The sequence below is a fragment of the Peromyscus eremicus genome, chromosome 3 (genome assembly GCF_949786415.1).
Source record: "Peromyscus eremicus chromosome 3, PerEre_H2_v1, whole genome shotgun sequence".
Taxonomy (NCBI): domain Eukaryota; kingdom Metazoa; phylum Chordata; class Mammalia; order Rodentia; family Cricetidae; genus Peromyscus; species Peromyscus eremicus.
In genome coordinates, this window is record NC_081418.1 from 138,217,782 (window position 1) to 138,240,837 (window position 23,056).

General features: G+C 50.8%; 1 protein-coding gene across 3 annotated transcripts in view; it reads right to left on the minus strand.

The window, feature by feature from the left end:
* Tspan9 (tetraspanin 9) overlaps nt 1-23,056 on the minus strand; it is a 182,266-nt gene that overhangs the window by 98,938 nt on the left and 60,272 nt on the right. For all 3 annotated transcript variants that reach the window (XM_059258662.1, XM_059258663.1, XM_059258661.1), the window contains one exon: nt 22,286-22,392. Coding sequence is in view for 1 of the 3 variants with exons in the window: in XM_059258661.1 (XP_059114644.1) it covers nt 22,286-22,392 (107 nt within the window). In the remaining 2 variants the exon portion in view is untranslated. The remainder of the gene's footprint in view (nt 1-22,285; nt 22,393-23,056) is intronic.

Sequence of the window (23,056 nt, forward strand, 5' to 3'; positions counted from 1 at the left end):
AGGAAGCCGCTCACTGGAGGAAGCCGCTGCAGTTGAATAGCCTGCCCTCTGCTTCCGATTCAGCCACATTCCAGCTGTACTCCTGCTGCCCAAAGTGGCCTTTCCCCATGCATTCTCCCATGATGCACCTCATGACATCCTCAAACTGGAGACCAAATAACCCCCAGTTGCTTCTTGCCAGCAAGACCGAGCAACAAGAAAAATATCTACTAAGAGGGCAGAGGGAGCCCCCGACCAAGCAGAGAAGCTGTGGTGACGAGATTCTCACATGTCTGTCAATACTTCCTCCTAGGAGGAAGGGGCATCAGACCCTGCCCTGAGAATCCAACCACTCAAGTCCCAGCAGCTCTTGGGCTTGCACAGGGTTAAGAGTACACAGGAGGTGGAAAGTTGCCCGGGGCAGGAGGACGCCATCAGTAAATCTTCTGGGAGGTCTCACCCAACTCAGCGGCTCACCAAGCTGAACTGGGACGGAGTGGTTATTTTTGCCCTGCCATTGATTCCCTATGTGAGGTTAACAGGTATTTGTGTCTCCTCAGGAAGACATGCAGCGTGTCCCCACCATGGTATTCTGCCTCGCCAAGACCCCCAAAGCAATAGGCCAACCGACTATGCACAGAAACATTCAAACCTGTGAGCCAAAATAAACCGTTTCCCTTCTTCGGTTGGCTAGCTTGGGTGCTATGTCATAGCAACACAGAACAGACCAGCGTAGGATGCAGGATTTACACAGACACCAAACCGACTGGCCTCTGAACCAGAACTAGAAGTCATAGCTTCTCACTTTAGGCCAAAGAGCTTTTGGCTAAACCATCATTTTCTTGCTCCCTCTCTGCCCACAGCTTCCCAGAACAGGGTCTTCGACTTCTCCTCTCAGAGGACGCCACCAAAGTCAAACTCTCCCCAACCACTCAAAATGATATAGGTAGCTTTCGCACATGAAGGGGGAAGAGAGGGCACTTCACAGAGAGGAGAGGCAGCCCACGTGTGAGGGCCTTTGCCCTCACGTGCTGAAGCAGCGGGGGAGCAGTGAGAGGACCCACGTGAGTGGGAACAGCCAGCTTTCTCTTCTGACTACACCCCACAGAGGGGCCCATCCAGGAAGCCTGCTGCCAGACGGTCTGGACTGCGGAGAGGAGTGACAGGATGAGTGTGCATACACCTCACGCTCCTGCTCCGCTTAATGCCACATGAAATCACCACCTGATATCTCTCCCTACCTTCCTCCTGAGCCACGTCCAAATCTGAGCTCATCCATCTGCACGCCCACACTAGCCAGGAGAGGAGGTGGGGCTGTCGACGGACCGTATCTCACTCATTTACCCGCTTTACTGACAGAGGTACACTTAGAGAAGGAAGGAAGCAGGGTGACATCGTGGCTTCTCAGGGTCTGGGCTGCAAAGAGAAGTAAGACTGACCAGACCCTCCCCAGCCAGAGCCCAAGTCACCCCCAATCCTAGAATCTGTCTGGAGATACCCATCAGTAAAGAGATTGGATGTACAGCACTTCACAAAGCAAGTACTAATGGTTAGCAGACCGAAGGCAGGGGTTCATGGAAGGAAGAAAGGGGAGAAGAGGCAGGAAGGAGGCATGCACACCCCAGCCCTGCCAGCTTCCCATACGTGACCTTCTTTTCCACCCCCTAGTTTTTGACTGTTACCTGAGTTCCCATAGCTGCTCATGCTGGACACAGCACATGCTCCCACATCCCAGTCTCTTTCCGCCAGTGTCCCTGGGCATCAGGCACACTTGGGATCGTGCCCGGGCTGGCTCCTCTCTTGCTCTTGAATTGAAAGAAGCATATATGCAAGAGGGCCAGAGGAGTGATTCTGATGAAGGCCTTATCAACTAAAGACTTGAGGCAGCTGGAAAGAGTTAGTGAAGATTTTTCCCAATGATAAAGTGATGAGGAAAGGCTTCTCTGCCAAGGGTGGCTGATGCTAGCCCAGCTTTGCAAGGAGCTGAGCTGGTGTCCTGGAGGGCCCAGGTCTGAGCTTCTTTTTGTAAGATTTATTTCTATTGTTTTTAATTATGTGAGTGGTGAGGGGTAGGGGTGTGCCCATGAGTGCAGCTGCCTGCAGAGGCCAGAGGTGTTGGATCCTGATGGAGCTGGGACTACAGATGGTTGGTTGTAAGCTGCCCAGTGTGGGTGCTGGGAACTGAATTTGGGTCCTCTGCTCTCAACCACTGAGCCATCTCTCCAGCCCGGGCCTAAGTTTCTAAGGCACCTTTCCATGCAGGTTGTGTACAGGAGGGCTTCCTCTGAGTGCTGCTCTTCTCTGGACCCCAGGCTCTGCCCTCATTCACAAAGTCCTGCTGACTTCAGTCTTCCCGAGAAAATGCCTGTGACTGTGGCCCAGAGAACCACCAACACCAGCAGGAAGGGCCCAGGAGAGTCATCTGTGCAAATGGGTGCAATGCCAAGTTATCCCCACCAGGGGGCGCCAGCCAAGGCCCCTGGAGGAAATGCCATTCACCTTGGTCCCCAAGGTCCAGTAGATGGCCATACTGATCCCAGTGGCTCCTAGTCCCTGTGATCCTAAGCTTATCCAGGAGGCCAAAGAAAGCCATGCTCACCACACTTCTGAAGCAGCTACTTGGACATGGAGCACACTTTGGGAGTGATACATGCCTCAATAATAGCTCCAAGCCCCACATCCACCCCAGCACAACTCCATCATTCCTCTCAAGCTAAACTGTACTACCTGTACTGAGTATCTGTGTGCCTAGTCTAAACCACTACCCTGTACTGAGTATCTGTGTGCCTAGCACCACCATGACCATGAAGCAGGAAGGCAGGCACAAGAGAGCATAATAAGCATGCCTACCTTTCCACATACAGTGTTTTCTACTCCCAGATGACCAATAATTCATTGACATGAGTTATAAGTCACCCCAAAATTACACCTCAGGTTTTCATCTGTCTGGCAAAGTCACCACCTCCAGGGAAAAGAGTCCTAGTTCTCAGCCTCGTTGGCCTTCAGAGAAACTAGCAGAAGCAGTGGCAAGATGGCACAATATAACCCCGGAATGGCTAAACCAGGAATGGCTAAACCAGGAGCAAGAGAAACTGCCAAGAGCTGATGGACACGGGCCTTCCACATCTGTCCAGCACTGCTGTCAAAGGCATGGCTTGGTAGCACCCTGGAAAACCAGTAACATCTACAAAAGTGGAATAGCAGAGACCCATAGTCTACATCTCAGTACTTGCCCTCAGCAGTCCACCAACAGAAAGGGGCGCTGATAAATATGATACGTCAGAATCTTCACAGAAGCATTTCTTCAAAATAACCCAAATCTGGAAAATGACCAAAATGTTCAGCAAGAGAACAAACAAGACTCAATCACTGTGATCTCGACCCACGGCACAAGGATATACGGCAATGAAAGAGGGTCCAGACACTCACTGCATGGACGAATCTTCTTGGTTTAAAACTGTTCTTTTAAAGCCAGATACAAAGGAGAGCAAACAGCACGTCTAGTTACAGAGTTCACAGGCAAATCTATGATTTCACTGTCCGAGCCATGGTTACCCTTGACCTGGAATGGCTAGAACAGTGTGGGGTGCATGTGAAGGTGCTGATACTGCCCCTTAGTCGGGACCTGTGGATGTGTTCACTTCATTAAAACTCACCGAATGCCGAACTGTGGAGAGTATGTTATCCTTGGACAGAAAATCAAGACAACTTCCCACTTTCAATCCATCTGCTCACTCCTGTAACCCTTTCATAAGAGAGACTAAGCAATTCACATGAGGCTGATCACGGATCGTATCTGTGTGCAACAACTGGTGTTTTTCATCTCCACGGAACGGACCCGGGCTCCATAGTGTAATGCTTTGATCCTATTCTTAGTAAAACCTCATTAATCAGTAATAAGAAATCCTTCCCAAATTAGTGAAAAGTACAAAATATGGAACATTTGTTTAAAGAAAGGCAGTATTGGTGCTTCCAATAGCTAAACACATTAAAATTAAAATCTACATGTACACTAAATTAAAACTATTGGGGGGAAAAAAAGACAGTGTACTTCCAGCTGCCATTGCTTGGATGCCCTGCCCTGCCCATGTTGGGTCTTTATTTTCAGCACCAGAGTCCTGAATGGCAAATATATCTATCTGTTCCACAACAAAGTGGCCAAATAAGAGTATTTTGAGGGTCGCTCTGACTGGGCTGTCTGTCACTCCTACACTGGTCACTTCCTCCCCAGCCTACGGACTGGCAAAGCTGACCTCCTCCCTAGCACAGGTCCTCCTTGAGGACCATCCTCCACAGAATGCTGCCCTCAAACATGACCCACATACAGGCTGCTTGGGAGGGAGACTTATGACCCCCCTGGGAGTCTAGCCCCACCAAGGATGGGAGCGGACTCCAGCAGGCAACAAGATGAGAATTTTAGGCATCATCATAAATAAACCTCTGCTCAGTAGCTAATCTCACAGGCGCCTCACAAATACTCCAGCAGATCGACGAGGGCTCATGTGCAGCCTGGGGAGTTCCCTGACGCAGGCACCTATCTCCCTGACAGTCTGCAGAATCAGCTCTGCTAGGATCTCCCGCTGGGCCTCAGTGTCTCCTCTCTGTAATGGGGAGAGAAGACTCCGACTCTGCCCCAACTGTGCAGCGCTGACCAAGGGGCGGATGTGCTGACGCTGTAAATCCCCCTGGACCTAACACAAAGGAGCATGGGGAATAATGGCTCAGAGGAAGTAATTTTCTGGAGGTCACACTGGAGTACAAAGAGCAGCACCTGCCCAAGGGATTGGCATTTGACAAAGTTTGCTGAAAAATGAGTGAGCGAGCCCCAGTTCCCAGCAGGAGTAAGACATCCCCCCTCTCCTGACCTCAGAGGAACATGAACAGCAAACAAGCACTTGGCCTGGCAAAGCATCTCTGCTAAGACCCCCTCACTCTAGGCCTGAGCACTGGGGCCTGAAGACCCATCAGGAGAAAGGAGTGGCTGAGTTCAGCCTCCCTTCCCCCAGCCCGGGCTGTGAGCGGACTTCCCCTCCTCCAGCTCCACCACCTGTCTCAGACCAAAAACGGATCACACACAGGCATTTCCTGCACTCTGCAAGCTCGCTGACCCTGGAGGTTAATCCCGCCGCTCCGTAGCCAGGGCCACAAGCTGAAGACACCCTCCCCATGAGTGAACCGCAGAATCCTAGAATTTCAGGGCCCTAAGGGGTCTGAGATGCCAGGAAGTTCCAGGCTCTGAAATGTCCAGGGATTATCCCAAGGTCGCACAGCAGAGATGGAAAAGCCGACTCAGCTCCCTCCTGTGATCTGCCAGCCTAACGCTCTTCTCTACACCCAAGAAGCCTCCTTGATCCAAAATGCCACCTTGGCTGTAGGCTGGGCTGGCTGAACCTGGACATAGCAGGGAGAGCAAGGCCACCCATCAGCAACTTCTACGTCCAGCAGAGGACTGGGCTGTGTAACCAAGTGTCTGCCACCCGGTGTTGCTGCACGACTCTTCCAGAAGGCATCCCTACCTAGCACCCTACTCCAAAAATGCCACCTGCCCTCAGTGGCAACAATGTCCCCTTACCATCCTGAGGCAAGTGTAGAGTCAGGGAGGATAGCTAATCTTGCAGGAGGAGAAGAAAGAGAACCCAAAAGTAAAGAAGAGCAGGGAGATCTGGGCACAGCCTCCAGGCCTCTACTTCTCTTTCAAATCTGCCATTATTCACGGCGTATCTGTCCCTTCCTTACTGGAAAAGCACACACCAAATGCCCGCCATGAGCACAGCTGACCAGGCTCCGAGCCGCCTATGGAAAAGCGAGCTCCCTCCTGCCCCACTGCTGACTTCAGCAAAACTCCACCTTCCTTTCTGCTTCACAGACTCTGGGTCCAAAAACGGACATAAGCTGGTCTCCCAGGACAACAGTGAGAACCAGAGGCTACCATCCCCACAGCAGGACACAGGACAGAGAACACTCCACTCCGTATAAAGCATGGTCATCGCTTCCTTCCTCCCTTTGCTCCCAGTAGGGCCTTTGTGTAAATGAGCACTACAGCCCCACCTCAGGGGCCTTCGTCCACGGGCACTACAGCTGATCATCTCAGTGCCTTTCTTCCCCCCCCCCCCCCCCCCCGGCTCCCATCCCAGCTCAGCACCACACTACAGGCCGGGACCTGTGGCAGAGGGCTAGCCAGGGCTGCAGAGAGAACAGAGCTGCAGGAGCAAGAAACACATCAGGACATCAATGAGAGCAGTGAGCCTCTAACCTCCCCAAGGCGGCAGCTCACACCAGAGGTTTTCTGCATCCTCCAGGGCAGAACAAGGGATTACCACCACGTGTTATCAGCTCCCGTTCTTCCTGCCAAGAGTCAAATGTAATACCTTCTGAACACGGTCGTGTTGATGCTAGCTACACAGAGATATGCAAATCCTACACGATGGATGGAGAACACTGCACACTGACATCCATCTCTCATAGACATTTCCCACTCCAGGATGTGAAACCCAGGAGAGCCCTCTGGGTAGCACAAGACTGTGGGCAGACCACTATCCCGAGGGTGCTACGGAGAGTAAGCTTCATGGGTGGCAAATGTCCACAGTAGGCAGGTGCAAGAGAGTGGAGAGGAAAGAAATGGAGTAAGGCACAGAAGAACACAGACCCTGTCCTACGTCTCAATTCTGAGATAAAGGCGTATGCGCAAACATTCTACCAGAGTGAGGTAGTGGCAAGTCAGAGGCAGAAACAAGAGAGCGCAGATGAAAAAGTCACCAAATGTGAGTGCAGGGCTCCTGGATAACACTCGAGAAGAACAGCTTGACAAAGGCATTCATTCATGCATCAACTGATAGGTAGCACCAGGCAGTCCCAGGTGCCGAGGACTCAGCAGGGGGGCAGCAGAAAGGAGCATGGGAATACTTTACATTGATGGACGAGAGACCATGGAAAGGGATGGGAAGACACTCACGGAAAACACTTGGGCACTGGACAACTGCAGCCATCCATCAATACCTAGACCTTCCCCTCCCACGGGCAATTGCAGAGGGGAAGGCGGAGCCCTTTGTCCTCTCTTGCCCTCCACTAGTAGGTTAGCCAACAGGCTGCTCGATCCCCAACATCACCTGGGTGGGGAGGCTGAGCTCCCAGCCTCAGCGGAAGAGGTCTAGGGAGAGAAGGGCAGCGTGTAGCCTAGAGCCTGGAGTAACCATAACTTGACTCACTAACTTCCCTTAAATCCACCCAGGGGACCTATCAGCTCCGCCAAGAAAGTGCTGAGGGGAAGGAAATGGCCCTTCTCTGGCCCGAAAGCAGGGCTGGATTTAAGGAGCCAGAAAGCTGAAAATCCCTTTTCTTTTCTCCCGAACATTCATTACCTCTGGTCTGCGCTGTCACCACCTCCGCAGCCCCATTGGGCACCTACAAGGGACCATCCACCGGACTCTGGGGCCCTCAGACCTCTCTCCAAGGTAAGTGGAGGGCTGACAGGCTCTGAGCTGTTGGTTCCAGCAGGTCTCTTGAGACAGGAACACCTCTGCTGTGATGGGAGCTCCTCATTCTGACCTTCACTGTCCCCTGAATCAATTATTCAGCATCCAGCTGCACACAGCACCACTCTGGGAGTTGTGAAGAACAAGTTAAACAAACACAGAAGTACAAAAAAACCTCATCCCAGAAGTGTGCTGTGCAGCGGCTGCGGAGCTTCCGAGGGCTGCCACGGGCCACGCCCGCTTCTCCTCCGACGGCAGGTTAAAGGCTCCAGGGGTAAATAGGGTGGGTCATCAAGAAAGTGACAACCACAGAACATGAGAAAATATTTGCAAGTTAGAGACTTGTTTGGGAGTCCATAATCAGAACATACAAAGAGCTCTTGGAACCAAATAATAACAAAACCAGCAGCCAATTTTGAAAAGGATTCCAAACAGCAAGGGGCAGATAGGTCTACAAATGGATGCTCAACATCACTCATCACAGAGATGCAAACTGAAAACATACTGAGGGGCTGAAAGCGTAGCTCGGTAAAGCGCTTATCTACAATGAAGTACCATTTCAGTCCTACTGGGGTGGTCCTGAAAGTCAGACGGTAGCCAGTGAGGATACACTGTAACAGAGTGTTCCATACACTGCTGGTGAGGATACACTGTAACAGAGTGTTCCATACACTGCTGGTGAGGATACACTGTAACAGAGTGTTCCATGCACTGCTGGCAGGAATGTAAAACACCCCAACCATTTCAGAAAGAAGCCTGGGCTTCTTCAAAAAGCTAACATAGACTTATCAGGCAACTCTTCTTCTAGGTATAGGCCCAAGAGAAGTGATAACATGCCTACCTACCACACAAAAACCTGTACATAAGTGTTCAAGGCGGCCTCGTTCATAAAAGAAAAAAACTTGAAATAATCTAAAAGTCCAGGGAGTGATAAACAGTTCAATAAAACTGGGCATGTCCATAGACTGAAATAATACTCAGCAGTGAAAAGGAACAGAGGTCTGGTATATGCTACAAACAGATCATCCTTAACAACAGGACAAAAGACCGGAAGAGGCAATCCACAGAGACAAAACGCAGATTTGACATTGTGTAGAGATGTGCTGGGGTAAGGACTGAGGGAAATAAAAACACAAGGCTTCTTTTGGGGGTGACAGAAACGAGGCAACACCTACATAACTAAACACACCAAGCCAGGGAGGCGGACATTAGACAGACCCATCATTTTGTCCGGGCTGCCGTGACAAGGCACCAGAGGAGCTTCAACAACAGAGGTGGTCCGTTCTCTCCACAGCTCTGGAGATGGACTCCAAGCTCGACGTTCGAGAGGCCTGTCTCACCTGCTGTCCCTCGCTCCTCCACAGCAGTCACCTTCCCACGGTTCTTCTTATGACGTCATACTCTTCTTGTAAGGACGCCAATCACACTGGAGCCCAGCCTCAGGACCTCACTTACCCTGAATCACTACATCTTTGAAGACCCCTTCTGCAGATGCAGTCACATTCTGAAGGACAGGGACTTAGGCCTTGAACCTATGAATCTGGAGGGCACAACTCAGTCCACAAAGCGCAAGAAACATGTGATATACAAATTATGTCTTCATGATATCTCACCCACAAACCCGAGAGCCAGCTAAGCCCTACCCTTGGCTTTACAGGTGGGGAACTGAGACCCTGATGAGGATGGCTCCTCGCCAGGCCCACAGCTGGTCAGGGCAGAGCCGGGAGCAGAGGCTCTGCTCCACCCTCTCACTGCCCTTGCTGAGGCTCACAGACAGAACAAACAATGCTGGGAAAGTAACAGAACGTGCAACTTCAAGAGAGAAATACCGAGGAACTTAGATCATGTGTAATTAGAGTGCAGACGTGCTCCACGGCTTGAGGGGACACAGACAAGCAGGCTCTGAGGAGGCCCTGGAAGAGACCCTCCCAGGGACAGTGGAGGCCCCGTGAGCAAATTCAGCACTAATGCTGAATCCGTTGTGTGCCAGGCAAGGCAAGAGCACGCTCCTGGGCAAGATACAGTTTTTGGAGGAGTTGGCACTCCAACTAATCCCTCAAGAATGGCCCTAATCCCACCAGGATGAAGGCTTTCCAAGCCAACGGGCCATGTGACCAGAGGCACAAAGGCAGGTAATTTCCAGACCCATGCAGGAAACAGAGTTGGCCGCTCCGCGGAAGCATATGCTGTCTACAAGGCACCGCGGGGGACCAGCAGGCAAAGGCAGGCCAAGGTCAAGCTCTGAAGAGCCTCATGCCACACTGAGGAAGGCGGCCTGCAGACAAGCAACAGGGACCCTCTGCAGGTTCCAGGGCAGGAGTGGGAGGTCACCCAAGGGGTGCTGGGGACAGGTGACTTCGACCACAGCAGGGGGCAATGGGCTGGACGCTTTGGGGGTCTCTTTTGAGGGACAGGGCGGGCGCTGGCAGAGCGCTGGAGGGAGGGCTGCGATGGGTGGCAGGGATGCGGGAACTCTTTCCAGGGGTGCACTCCGATTTATCTTAATTAGGCTGAGCTGAGGAAAGCAAGGAGAGGGAATTCTGTGCAGGCACTGAAAAGCCGCCAACTCCTGGAGCCCGTGTTGTGATCTGGTGCTGACAGCCCTTCATCTCTTCCATTCCTTCTCTTCTTTATTATTAAAAAAAAAAAAAAAAAATTTTTTTGAGATAGAGGGGAGGGGTAGGGGAGGTGAGAGAGACACAATAGAGGCCTAGAGAACAAAAGCTCTGGTTCCTTCTGGTGCCTGATTTATATCAGGGGGTGCAGCTCCCTCAGTACCCTGTTACAATCACATGGCAGGCAGGGATGCAGGCGTGAATGTGTCCTGGAGAGCGGTCCTCCTGCCAACGTCTGCCGGCACAGACCTCACCCAGAGGAGGCGCAAACGAGGCCTGAGAGTGGAGGAGTGTTTGGGTGAAGCTCAAGACTCAGGACATCTACAGGTGCCACGGTCTTGGTCGGCCCTGACAACAGCGGCAGCTGCTCCCAGCCACGGGGTGCCTGCTACGTGTCCGAGAACCAGGCTAGCTTTCACACCTCCTAGAACACCCCAGGAAGTAAGCGTCAGTCTCCACTTTATAGATGGAGTGCCTGGAGGTCAGAGGTTAAAGCGATCATCCAAGGCCATGAAGTGAAGACTGAAACGGATCTGTTTGGCTTCAAAGCCTATGCCACACTTACCTGAATTAGAGGAAACAATAAAACTCTCTCCCTCCCCACCTTACCAGCTTGCCAATAAGCTCCCTGGGAGAGAATCACATACCAGGGAACCAGTCTTACAGGACTGCAGTTGCTCAAGGCAAAGCTGGCCCTTGGGCTGGCCAGACCTCAACTCAACAGGCCCTGAACCCGGCCCCTCTCCTCTGGTGTCCCACCTTCTCGTCTGGCCCCCACTATTCTCCCCATGCTGTCACTGGATCCCTGGACTCCAGTGACGCCTGGAAGCCATGTTCAAGTCTCACCTTGATTCTGCCCCATAAAGAGGATGTGGCTAAACTCGCCCCTATCCCAGAGCACTGGGTCCAGCATTAGGAACAATGGGTCTGCGCTGCTCTGCTTTGCAGCCCTCTATCCACAGTCCCTTTCTCTCCAGAAGCCCTCCAATGGCCAAGGCACACCAGAGTCATGTCTTGGGCACAAACACAGCAGGAAATGCGACCTGTTGTTAATGGAGGGAAATTGGACTTGACACTGTCAGTGATCTGAAACCTCCCAGCTGGGAAAAGCTTTGTTTTCTTAATAAATAATAAATAACACAGAGTGTTTACTTCCCTCACAAACCATATTTCTTAAGTATCTCTAGGCTCGTATGTCATAGCTGTCATCTGGGGAAGCTGTGGAGTAATACACAGTGTCTTCAAGTCCCTTCTGCTTCCTGAGGAGCTCAAAGCACCTCAGACAGACACCCCTTTATCTTTCTTGCAGATCTCAGAGGGGTGCTGGGAGGAGGAGCTGGCAATTGCCTGAGTGCCTGCAGTAAATACTCACTAACTACCCAATGGGGACAATTCCCTCACAGCAAGATGGAGAGCTGGGCAGGGGATATTCCAGGACATTTGCCCCATCTGGTCTTCCCAGATCCAACTCCTGGCCTCAAGAGGCTGCTCAAGCAATGCCTAGCTTTACTCAATGGGACTAGAAAAGAGACATGTGGTATCACACAGACAGACAGACAGACAGACAACCACAGACATGCCTATCTCTTTATCACCTCTGAACAGGCACAGAGGGAATACTTCCTCATGACATGTTAGCTCCACAGCTCCACAGGTGCAGCGACCCCTGACGATCCACAGAACATCTCAGAGCACACACACTGTCCCACTGTGGCCTCTCCACAACAGCCTGGCTGGCTTCCTCTCACTTGTGCCACTGACCAGGACTTCAATGCTATGAGGACGTTGCCTCCCTCCACCTCCCATGACTTTCTATTAATTTTATTGCTTTATGTTCAACCTAACAACTTACCAAAAAGACCAAGCAGGGGTCACAGACTGACACCCCCAGACCAGACTCAGCACACAGACAAGTTTGATTCAGTATGCACCTTTTTGTTTGTTTGTTTGTTTTGTTTTGTTTTTTAAATGCCAGTTGTTTAGAATCAGACCAGGAGATTTTCCCTGAAAATCAAGAGTTCAAACTTCCCCTGAAAAACAGAAGATCCTGGGAACCAAAAATCCTGGAAAATTCCAACTGTGTTTATCTGACCATGTCATGTCAGCAGACGGCTAGGGAAGGCCTGGCTACAAAGTCCTCTACAGAGGGTATTTCCCTGTGATCACGTTTGACCACTGACACCCCAAACCCGGGTACTGATTCCTGAGAAGGACGAGGAGAATGAGAGCTTGGCTGAAGGTCCACAGCGGCGGCAACTTCTACTGCACAGACCTGGAGCCCAGATGCTTGCAGGAACTGAGTTGTGCTTAAGTATTTATTTAAAACAAAAGAATCATGTTTCCCATTTGGACTTTAAGCACCAGCTCCTCTTTTACATAGCCAAATATTTGCAGTTGTGTACTAGAGGTTTGGGCATTCTGCTACAGAAGAGGAAGACCAAGGCACAGGGAGGGAGAAAGAACAATGTAGGCCCTGGCAATGACAGGCTCACATTCTGATGTAAACACCCAGCTGGACCTGAAGAGCAGGAGTGTGCTCAGACGGGGCATGTGCAGCAGCTTCAGTCTGTCACAGGCCTTGCCGTGCCACTCTGCAGCCCTTATCCGAGTCCTCAGCCCTGCATCAAGTTCATTGTCGATGAATGCACTGAGGCATAGTCATTTGAGACTTCATGCTCCCTGTGGGTAGAAGCTAGCGTAATCTCTCCTGCGGTCGTCCATGACATCAGACAGGAAAGTGCACAGAAGAATCCCTGAATGACTGACTCTAGCCTCCACGGTGTAACTGATCCTAGTACACAGGAGATGAAGATCAAGAATTCAAGTCTATCTTCAGCTGCATAGTAAGTTTGAGACCAGCCTGGGCTACAGGAGTCCTGCCTCAAGCAAACAAACGAAAAAGAATTCCTGAATCAGCCGAGCAACACATTCTCAATCTGGACACCAAGGCCAGAAGACTTCAAAGCCAGAGCTACAACAAAAGTGCAGTTGCCAGCCTCTAAAACGGGGTCTCTGCCACCAGACTGACTTCCCAAGGGCAGTCTGTGAGGACAGACACTGATCAGACTGTGATCCGAGCTAAATCTGGGGCTGCTCTCAGGCACCTGACTTCCGGACGGTATTTAACAGCCCATGGTAAGCTCTTCCGTTACTCTAGGAAAGAATGAAAGAATGCCGGGCCTCTCAATTTGTCCTAGAGAAACAGCACAAAGGAGAGTAGAGACTAAAGAGATGTGTGTACACACACACACACACACACACACACACACACACACGTACACACGCACACACATGCACACATAGCAACGTATACTAACACATCTTCCTGCACTGTTATCTAGATGAGTGAAATCTAAGCAAACTACTGGGAAAATACTCGGTGATTCTATGCAGCCATTTAAAAGTCTAAATATGATGATTATGGAGTCTGCGGTAGAATATTAAATAAAGCAAACAATGCAAAATCCTATCTACATTATGACTACAGAAACACGTTTGCAAGCAAGCGTGAGCCGAAGGCACCATGAACTAACGGAAAGTTCTGTCGTGATATCATGATGATCGTTTTCGAGGCCTTTTCTCCTATCTCTTTGATTTGCACTCTTACTACAAAGTGTGGCTTAGACAATAATACTTTTTTTTTAATGCCCAGCTGCTTCTGACCCTGAAATAAACTAGCACAATCCAAAAACAGACTGTGGTGAGAGTTAGGTGGGAAATCTTTGCAGCATTTGGGCCTGTGGGAGTGCTACAGGGTCAGGAACAAAGTAAGAGCGTCATCCATCAATCGGCAGATTCGGGAGCTTCAAAGGAGGCACGCCCCTCTAGCCATGTTCTGTCAAAGAGCCACAGCATTCCACACTGGGCACAGACTTCTTGCCACCCTCGGGTCCCCACCTGCCACATGCATAGGACCTTCTATGGCTCTGTGATTTACACAGTGGTTTCCAGTGCATCTTCTGATGCCGTATAACGAAAGACAGTGACTCTGAGCCTGGCCTCCAGGCTAGAGATAGCCCAGAGCAGCAGAGATCTCACCCATGGACCCACAGTGACATCATGATCTGTGTCTCCACAACTGTCCTTTATTCATTCAAGATACAGTTTGTCTCATCTGCTGCTGGGAGCCTCTGAACACAGATGGAGGCAGAAAGGCAGGAAGACTACCAAGGGGTCAGGCAGATGCCAAAGCCAAGCTCGTCGTGGCACCAAGCCAATCCTTTGGCAAGAGAGGAGCTGGGTGTTGGGGCCATTTGGACAACCAGAAGAACTGATTCTGCACCGGCTTCCTGGCTGACTGGGCACTGAGGGGTTGTGAGGTGGCAGGGTGCCTTTCCACTCACTGTGACAAAGAGTCGGCACCTTGGGAAACAGGAAGAAACTTCCTTGCCTCCAGTTTCCAATGAGATCAGACTCCCCGGGGAGAGATTTCCCACTATGAAGTCCCTGGAGATGAAAGCAGGAGGAGAATGGAACCTCCTTGAGAGCTGAGAGCCGGCTGAGCCAAGAGGCCCCGTCAAACCCCAATCCTGTGGGGTGCTCCATTTGCAAGAAGATTCATTTATACCTGACTGCTCCAGTGTTCGCTGTTCAGTTCCACAGGCTGGCTCGAGGTATTTTCTTTTTTAAATAAGTAAAGAAGAGGGAAGTAATGAAGGAAGGACGAGAGAGTGATGTCACTCATTGCCACCCCAGCTGGTTAGTATCTGCGTGCGCAGAACAAGTCCCGGGAATGGGCACCTGGGTGGCAGCCACCAAGGGTGGGAAGAGGGCAGTGGAGCTGGTCAGGTCACTAAACTATTGATGGACATGTGCAGCCCTATGGGCCACCCAGCTGGTTGCATCTGCCATTAGAGGAGGTGGGAGGGAAGGGCTTGAAGGGGCCAAGAGGGACCAAATGTGAAGGCGGGGTGGCAGCCTCAGCCCCTCCTGTACGCAGGCAATCCCAACCCGGGGTTATTTCCAGGCACTTTTCCTGTGAGAAAAGAATGTCAGGAATGCAGTGTGGCCAAGACCCAAATCCACCCTGCCATGGGCTCAGTGCCCACTCTGATGACGTATGGGGGGGCTGGCCTCCACAGCCTGGAGTCAGAAAATCTGCTCAAGGAATTCAGAGTGGTACCCAGAAACACAATGCATAGGTAACACAGTATGAAAGTCCCCTCAAAGCTAAGTACACACAGTGAGCATGCACTCATGTGCACGTGCACACATAAGTGTACACATGAAACTACACACGTGTTCTGCTGGTGTGTGACAGTGTGCTACAATCTACATGGAAAGGTGGCCAGAAACACTCCTGGATTTTTATGGCTCTTCAGGGACCTATCTCCAGGAAGTGCTAGCAACTGCAATCCAATCATGTCCCTGGCTTGAGAAGCCGGCTGGAGACTGGGGACTGTGCAGGAGGAGGAAGAACTTCATGGGGAAAAAATGTTGACAGAGTTTAATGTCAAGCGGAGGACGGAGGCTTGGGTGAGGGCAGCTTCCTGAGAAAAGCAGGCGTGCTGAGCGCTCCAGCAGTGTGTCTGGGGCTGTGCAGGGAATATTGAGTTAAAAGGCACAGAAGAGGGCTGGCTCCCCAAAGGCCTGAACAAGCCTGGGGTAGTGAAGGGGTGGTACCCACCCTCTCTCCTGCAGTGCCTAGAACTTGGCACACTGAAGTCTGCCCTGATGTGGGAATTAACTAATGAGGCAACCCCCAGCTAAGAAGGCCCAGCAAGTCTGAGAAGTCCAAACGCATACTGTCCTCACCGAAAAGACCCAGGAAGATAGGGGAGAAGAAAAATGGTGTGCCCTGAGCAGACAGCACAGGTCAGCAGGGTAGAAGCCTCGCACCACCGGCAAGAGCGGTAACTCAAGAACAAATTCACTGGAGTCACATGGCAGAAACCAAGACTAATGCCAGGACTGCCTGTCACCTCCACCTCCTATCTGGAGGTCTGTGACCACTTTTCCCAAAGGAAACACTTCCTGGCTCCCCTTAAAGAAGAAAACAAACAAAAACAACAAACTCTCTGGTGCCTTTAGTCAAGTCTGTCTCCCTGGGCATCTCTTGTCCCTCATCTAAGAACCAGGTGAACGCAGTAGCCCAGTGAGGGTCCCCAGCAGCCCACTTTTCTCATTGTATTTTAACTGTGGATTCTTTTGTCTGTATCACAACTAGACTATGCATTCCACTCCCACGTCTGCACCCTTTGGTCTGAGCTGTGTCTAGAACACCAACACTCACAAAGCACAGAATGCATGGACAACGGCTCAGGAAACAATTGGGTCTCAAAAGATAGCATGTTTCAGTGAACACACTCATGAAAATCTATTTCCTGGGAGGTTCCTCCTGGAAGATGGGAGAGCTGGTCTAGCCCAAACCTAACTCTGCATGGAAATCATTGGCAAAGTTTTTCAAGACGCAGGTTGCAGACTCAGAGGTCTGGGACAGAGGCCCAGGAATCTGAATTATTGACAAGCTTCCCAGATGTCTCTAACTCAGAGCCAGGCCTGGAATCACTGATGTCTACTACTTGACTAACAGTTGTTTGGTCCTGCATTTGGACTAGGTGAAACAAAGGAGGAGAAAGGAAAGAAATGATTCTCCCATACAGCCTTCCTTCCAGAGGACGCCATGATGCTGCTACCTGTCGGCATGGGGCAGATGGCCACATTTCCCCACACTGCGGGTGGATACGATGAGGCCCGACCAGGAAAGACTTATTTCCCTCTTTTACTTTTCATCTTGCTCTTGAGTTCAGGGAGAATGCAAGGTCCTTAGAGTCCTTAAGGACTCTGTTTCAGGAAACAGAGCAGGGCTAGACACACCATGATGCTGGTGTCCGGTCAGATGTCTATCTCTCTGGCCCTGTGCAGGCTGGGATAAAATGTACCTACTGAAGGTCACACACCTGAGTCTGACGTCACACACAGCCTCACCTAGCCAGACTAGTAGACCAGGAGGAACAAAGGTCCCAGCCCTTTCCTCGCCAACCCTTTCATTCCTATGTTCATGGAAATCACAGCAACACAGGGCATGCCAAGCCCCTTAACGGTTCACTTTTTTTTCCAAAAAGAAAGATGACCTCCCAGAAAAACAAATGCCATGGGGCTGAAAGCTGAGCCACCCACACCCCATGATTTACTCAAGAGCCAGGGGCAGAAACACCACGACCCCACCCCACCCCCACCCCCGCCGAAGCCTCCTCCCTCTGGAGACACTTCCCCTAGAAGCAGGAGCCAGTTACCTCAGCCAGACACATGCAAGAGGCCCCTCTTCTCCTTGTCCCCATCCTCCCCGCAGCCTTGGCTGAGATTGATGGAGCCAGGACAGCTGCAGCAGTGGAGGAGGGGCTGGGGTGCACAACAGCTGGACGGAGGGAGGGCCCTTCCCTGGCTGGGCAGAGTCCCAGCCGGCACTGGAGAGGAAGGCGAGACAAGGGTCTCCTCTGCACAGTTCTCCTTAAGGGAGGGATGCGAGCACGCGACTCCATTTTGACCCTGCTCCACAATTCCTCCCGGTCCTTCAGAGGCAGGCAGGTGTCTGTGGAGTCCACAGAGAGCAAGGCCACAAAAGAGTAAGGCTACATGTCCAAGACCCTAGGAGACCTTGCCCTCTCACACATCCTGCACCCCCTAATAGCCCTCCCACTCACCAGCCAACTCCAGGTCATGGAGGACAAAACCAGGACCCTTGCCTCCAGAAAAGAAAATACGGCAATACAGCAGCCTTGCGATGTGAGTGGATGGGGGCCTGAGGCTCAGGAGACATGCTCCTTTACAAACCAAACTTGGGAATCTTCACAGACTTAAAACCAAGTTATCAGTTCCTCTGTGGCTTCAATTTCCAGTTCCCTTGTTTGCCAAAAACGGCTGCCACGGAGTAGCTCTTGAAATCAAAAGGATGGTATGCTAATACCCACTATATAGTGAGCCTCAGTTTCCCCATCTGTTGAATGAGTGCTGCAGACTTGGGTTCATTTCCTCCAGTCCTATCAATTTCTTCAGCCGTGACCACGGAGGCAAGTGCCCTAAAGGCCTTTCTTCTAAGAAGTCCCCATTGTAACGGCTGCCTGGCTCAGCAGTGCCCCCCACATATGCAGGGCACTTGTACTGTGCCCCCATGCCAACCCTTCACTCAGCTTCCAAGTGTGTCTAATAAGACAGAGGGCATCCTTTATCATCCCAAATAGGTACAACATGTGTACAATCTTGTGATGAATACACATCTCAGAAGGCGCCTCACACCACACACAGGTGGACCAGTGTGTAGTAGCATTGCCATCTAGGAAGGCATCCATTGGAGCAAGTGGCCAATAATATTTACACTTTATTAACCAAAGGAAAATGAAACAAAAAGTTCAGCTCCTCAGGAACACTAGATGCACTGTGAGTGTTCTCAACACACAGTCAGAGAGCACAGCCCCAGACACGCAGACTAGGGGAATGCTGCTACAGGTGTAGCAATGGGCCGCAAAAGCGGGGGCAGGGGGTCCAAGGTAGCTCACACTGAACCCGAAGAGGACAGAGAGAGAAGGGGCTGGTGGCAGCCCTAAAGGAGTGAGAAAACTCCAGGGTTCAGGGTCCTGCAGGCCCACCAACCACCCTCTTTTCTGAGGGTCTCTCTGGCTCCCACACCCAGCAGGACACAGCAGACAGCTGTCACATCACACTTCATTCTTGGAATACATGGGATGCCTGACATTCTCTCTAGCCCCTGGCAGACTCCTGGCCTTTCCTAGCTCAAGGTCTGCATCCTGTCCAGGGTACCACCTCCTGCTGCCCGGCAACGCTCCGTGCCCTGCCTAGCTTCAGGCTGCAGTGAGAACTGTACAGTTCCTGGCCTTCCTGATCTCCAGCCGGGATCCACAAGCACCAGCCCACAAACCCAAGCAGAAAGGTAAGAAAGAGAAGGAATAGAAAGTCAGCTTGAACTCAGCACCTGCTGTAGTCACAGTGTCATCCAGGTGCCCTCATTCATGTTTTCCCACCTGATGTTCCTAAAATGGGACAAACTGATAAAGCATGCAGGCATCAATATTCCTCCCCCTGTGGGGGACCAGCGCCCACTTTTATGACCAGGGTACTCTTGAGCAGAGAGAAGTGGGAAATTTTTAGATAGAAAGAGATACGTAGACAGTGAGAGGAAAGACAGAGATGCAGGACAGCCTCGGGAGGGCCTGGGTCAAAACCCACCAGCCCCTTCTGTCTCTTCTAAAGGGTTTTTAAAGGAATGTCAAGGGATAGAGCAAAAAACCTCCCCCCAGCACAGCCAAGTTGTAGACTTTTGGAAAAACACCTGGTAACCATGCATGTGGTCAATCCATCCCCTAGTGCAGCCCTGCTGTGTAAAGCAAGCTCAGATCTCACTCGGAAACCTTTGTGGGCTCCCACATCCCCCAGTGGTCCCACCACAGAGAAGCACCAGGGGCTAGCACAGTTCACCTTTCTGGCCAACAGCAGTCCAGAGAATTCCAGCCTTAAAGAGGTACAGAAAGGCCACAGAAGCAAAGAAGTGAGGATGGAAGAGAGTGGAGGGAAGCGAAGAGTGAGGCAGCGAGGCAGCAGGGCAGTGCGCAGAGGCACCTGACCCTTGAGTCTGGTTGTTATGAACTGCATGTGCGGCAGCTTGTCTAGAACCTGTCTTCCTCACAGCTGTGCTCCTAACACAGCAGGCACTTAATAAGCACCTGTAAGAAGATGGAGGGTGGTAGACAGATGGTGGATGGAATGACAAACAACGCCAAGGACAAGAGCCAAAGAAAAGCCCCTTTCTTCTGCCTCTCAGAGGCCCCCATCTCTATGAGGCCTTCCTGACCTTTGCTCCCTGAGGGGAGGAGACACCACAGAGAGGCTGTCCTTCTCCAATGGGCTCCAACCTATCACTCGGCCCCTTGGCCTGCCCCCTTAACTATCAGCCACAACCTTGAATGACTGTAGATCATAATCTAGGCTATGGCAAGGATGCGATCACGGAAAGATCTTCTCGTCCACAATTCTTACTTTACAGATGACAAGACTGAGATCCAAGAGAGGACCCTGTCTTGCCAGGGGGCATACGGCTTCAGAGTGGAGGAAAGTTTCTTGTGCTTGTGCCTGAAGGACTTGAGTGCCCAAAGGTTCACTGCTAGGCTGGGCTGGCGCCCGCAGCCATCTGTCTCCAAGGCCTGCCAACAGACCTTCCCTCCCATGTACCCTTGGTAATGAAGCCCACTGCAGGTGATCTCAGAATACTGCACCAGGGGGAGGTTCTGCTGGCCATGGCTCCAGCCTTTAATTTCCGATTTCCCAGCCTGACACCCCTAATAGTCTGGACCCTTTCTGCTCTGGCCCCAGTTGGTCATACATCACCGTAGCTGATGCCAGCCATGCCTTCCCCCAGCCATCTGGACAGAGAAATGAGCAAAGAGCAGGACAGGATGATCTTGGCAGAGGCCTGCTGGGAAGCCACAGACACCTGGTCCCTACCCTGCCTTTGCCCTTGCTGTGAATATGCTATCGGGATGCAGGGTGGTAAGACTGCAGCTTTTTTTTTTTTTTAAGGTACCCTTACAGAGCTTAGATTCTTCTACTCCAAAGGCAACAAGATATGCTGATGTGGGTGTTCCTCTGCCTCCTTCCCCTCTCCCCACCAGTATAAAGACAACCCGTACCAATTCAAGTGGAACATCTTTGAGGTACACCATGGCCCCTGTCCTACAGAAGTGCTCAATCAAATCTGTGAGTCAAAACAAGCTGACATAAAAAAGGCTACTTCCCAAGTGAGAGAGCTGCCAGGTGAGCAATGCTGAGCAAGGGCATCATGGAAGGCCCAGTTAGGGCAGTCACGACAGGAGAGCCTGGAGCCATGCTCAGCCTGGAGGCAAATGTGAGTGGCTGGGGGTCTTGAGCACAGAGTGAACCACACACCAAAGGATGCCCCAGGCTGCCTGTGCTCATGAAAAGGGCACAAGGAGAATCTTAGGAATGAGCTAGATATATGTGATGCAAGGAGAATTGCTGCAAGGTGCCCTCGAGCCATGCAAGGCAAGAGACAAGGTGCAGGAGACCAGCCTCATAGCACTAAGGTTTGGGGAAAGGGAAGGGGATGAGGACCATCAGAAGGCAAAAATCCAAGCCCTTTGCATCCTCAGTTGGCCCCAGTACAAACTTCACTGAAGGGGTACCCTGCCATAGAATCACACACTCATGAAGTCTTGTCCTCGGTTCAAAGCCCGGAGCACCCAGAGGTGAGGAACTGCACAGAGGATAGTGACTGAGAAGACTGGGAATCCAACTCAGGAGACCAAGCATTCAAATGCCTGAGAATATGGGGGACTTGTTATTCAAACCACCACACCTGACATCTTTGACAGTAAGTGAATATTCCTGTCCACAGAGGACAGACAGCAATAACCATCGGATGCTCCACCGTGTGAGATCCCTCACCACCTGATACCTCAAACAACAGAATTCATGTCTCACAGTTCTAGAAGCCAGACAGCCAAGATGTCCACAGAGCCAGACCTCTGAAACTGCTGGGAGAGCCTCCCTCTTGTTCTCTCAGATGTGGATGTAGATGGCAGTCCTTGGTAACGAATCACTCCTTTCTGCCTCTGTCATCAAATGGCATTCTCCTTTTGTGTCAGTGCCTAAATTTCTGTCTTAGATGAATACCCATCACCAGCTAATCCAGTGTGACCAACCCTATAGGATTGGTTTGATCATCTTAGCTTGATTATGGTTGCAAAGACCCTTATTTCAAATTAGAAGAACATACAGGCTCCAAGTAGATATCAATGTAGAGGGTGGGCACTATTCAATGCACCATATCCACTTACTGTCAAAAGCTGTCGGTGTGGTGGTTTAAATAACGTGTTCCCCCATATTCTTGGGTATTTGAATACTTGATTCCCAGTAGGTGGCCATTTGGGAAGGTGTGGGTATGGCCTTGCTAGAGGAAGTATGTCACTGGGAGCAGGTTTTGAGACTTTAAAATCCTTGCACCATTTCAAATTTGCTCTCTTTGCTTACAATTTGAGATGTGCGCCCTCAGCTATTTCTGCCATCATGCCTGCCTGTTACAACACTACTGAGCCATGACTGTGATGGACTCTTATCCCTCTGGAACCATAAGCCCCAAATAAACCCTTCCTTCTGTGATTTGCCTTGGTCATGGTATTTTATCACAGCAATAGAAAAATAACGAATACATCAGGTATCCAGAAACCCAAGTTCCAGCCCCAAACCTACCTCTGACTGCCTGGGTCACTCGAGCTGGATCCCCAATCCTCTCAGTCACTATCCTTGGCGAGGGGACAGCTTGGACTTGATTTCGCAAGTTCTTGCCAGCTGCAAAGCTGCCAAATTAAAAGCAATTAAAAATCAGCACAAACTCACAATTTTAACAATATAGATAGAAATAAATATAGATACATACATGGCCTTGTTGGCAGCCGGGTGTCTCCTAGATCTATTCTCTGGGAAGCCCTGGAAGCTATGAAAGCCTGTCAGCAGTAAGCACACTGGGGCCTGCAACCCGATTTCTAAATGCCATTCTCCAACAGGAGCAGGAGCCAGGGCCCTCTAGAGCAATGACCGATTCCAGGTTTCTAAACCCCAGGCTCCAGCAAAAGCCGGGATCCTTATAGCAGTGACTGGTTCCAGGGACAGAGCATGAATCTAGAGTTTTCTGTAATGCTTGAACATAAGCAATGCTTTAAAAATAAAAACACTGGAGCCATGTCGGTTCAAACAGTCACAGGTACCAACTGAAAGATGTCCCAAAGATTATAGCAAGAGTAACTGGAACAACATAAGCAACTATTCAGCCAGAATCCACAGCACAAATATCAGATTTATTATGTATCATTTGCCCGTGCTTTTAGTGTGTTATATATTTATGAGTCTGTAATGATAAGAATAACTAAGTGAATAAATAAATAAGTGAGAGAGGATGGTTCCTTCTAGAATTACAATTAATAAATGCAGAATAATGAAGTAAACAGAAAATTACATTTACAC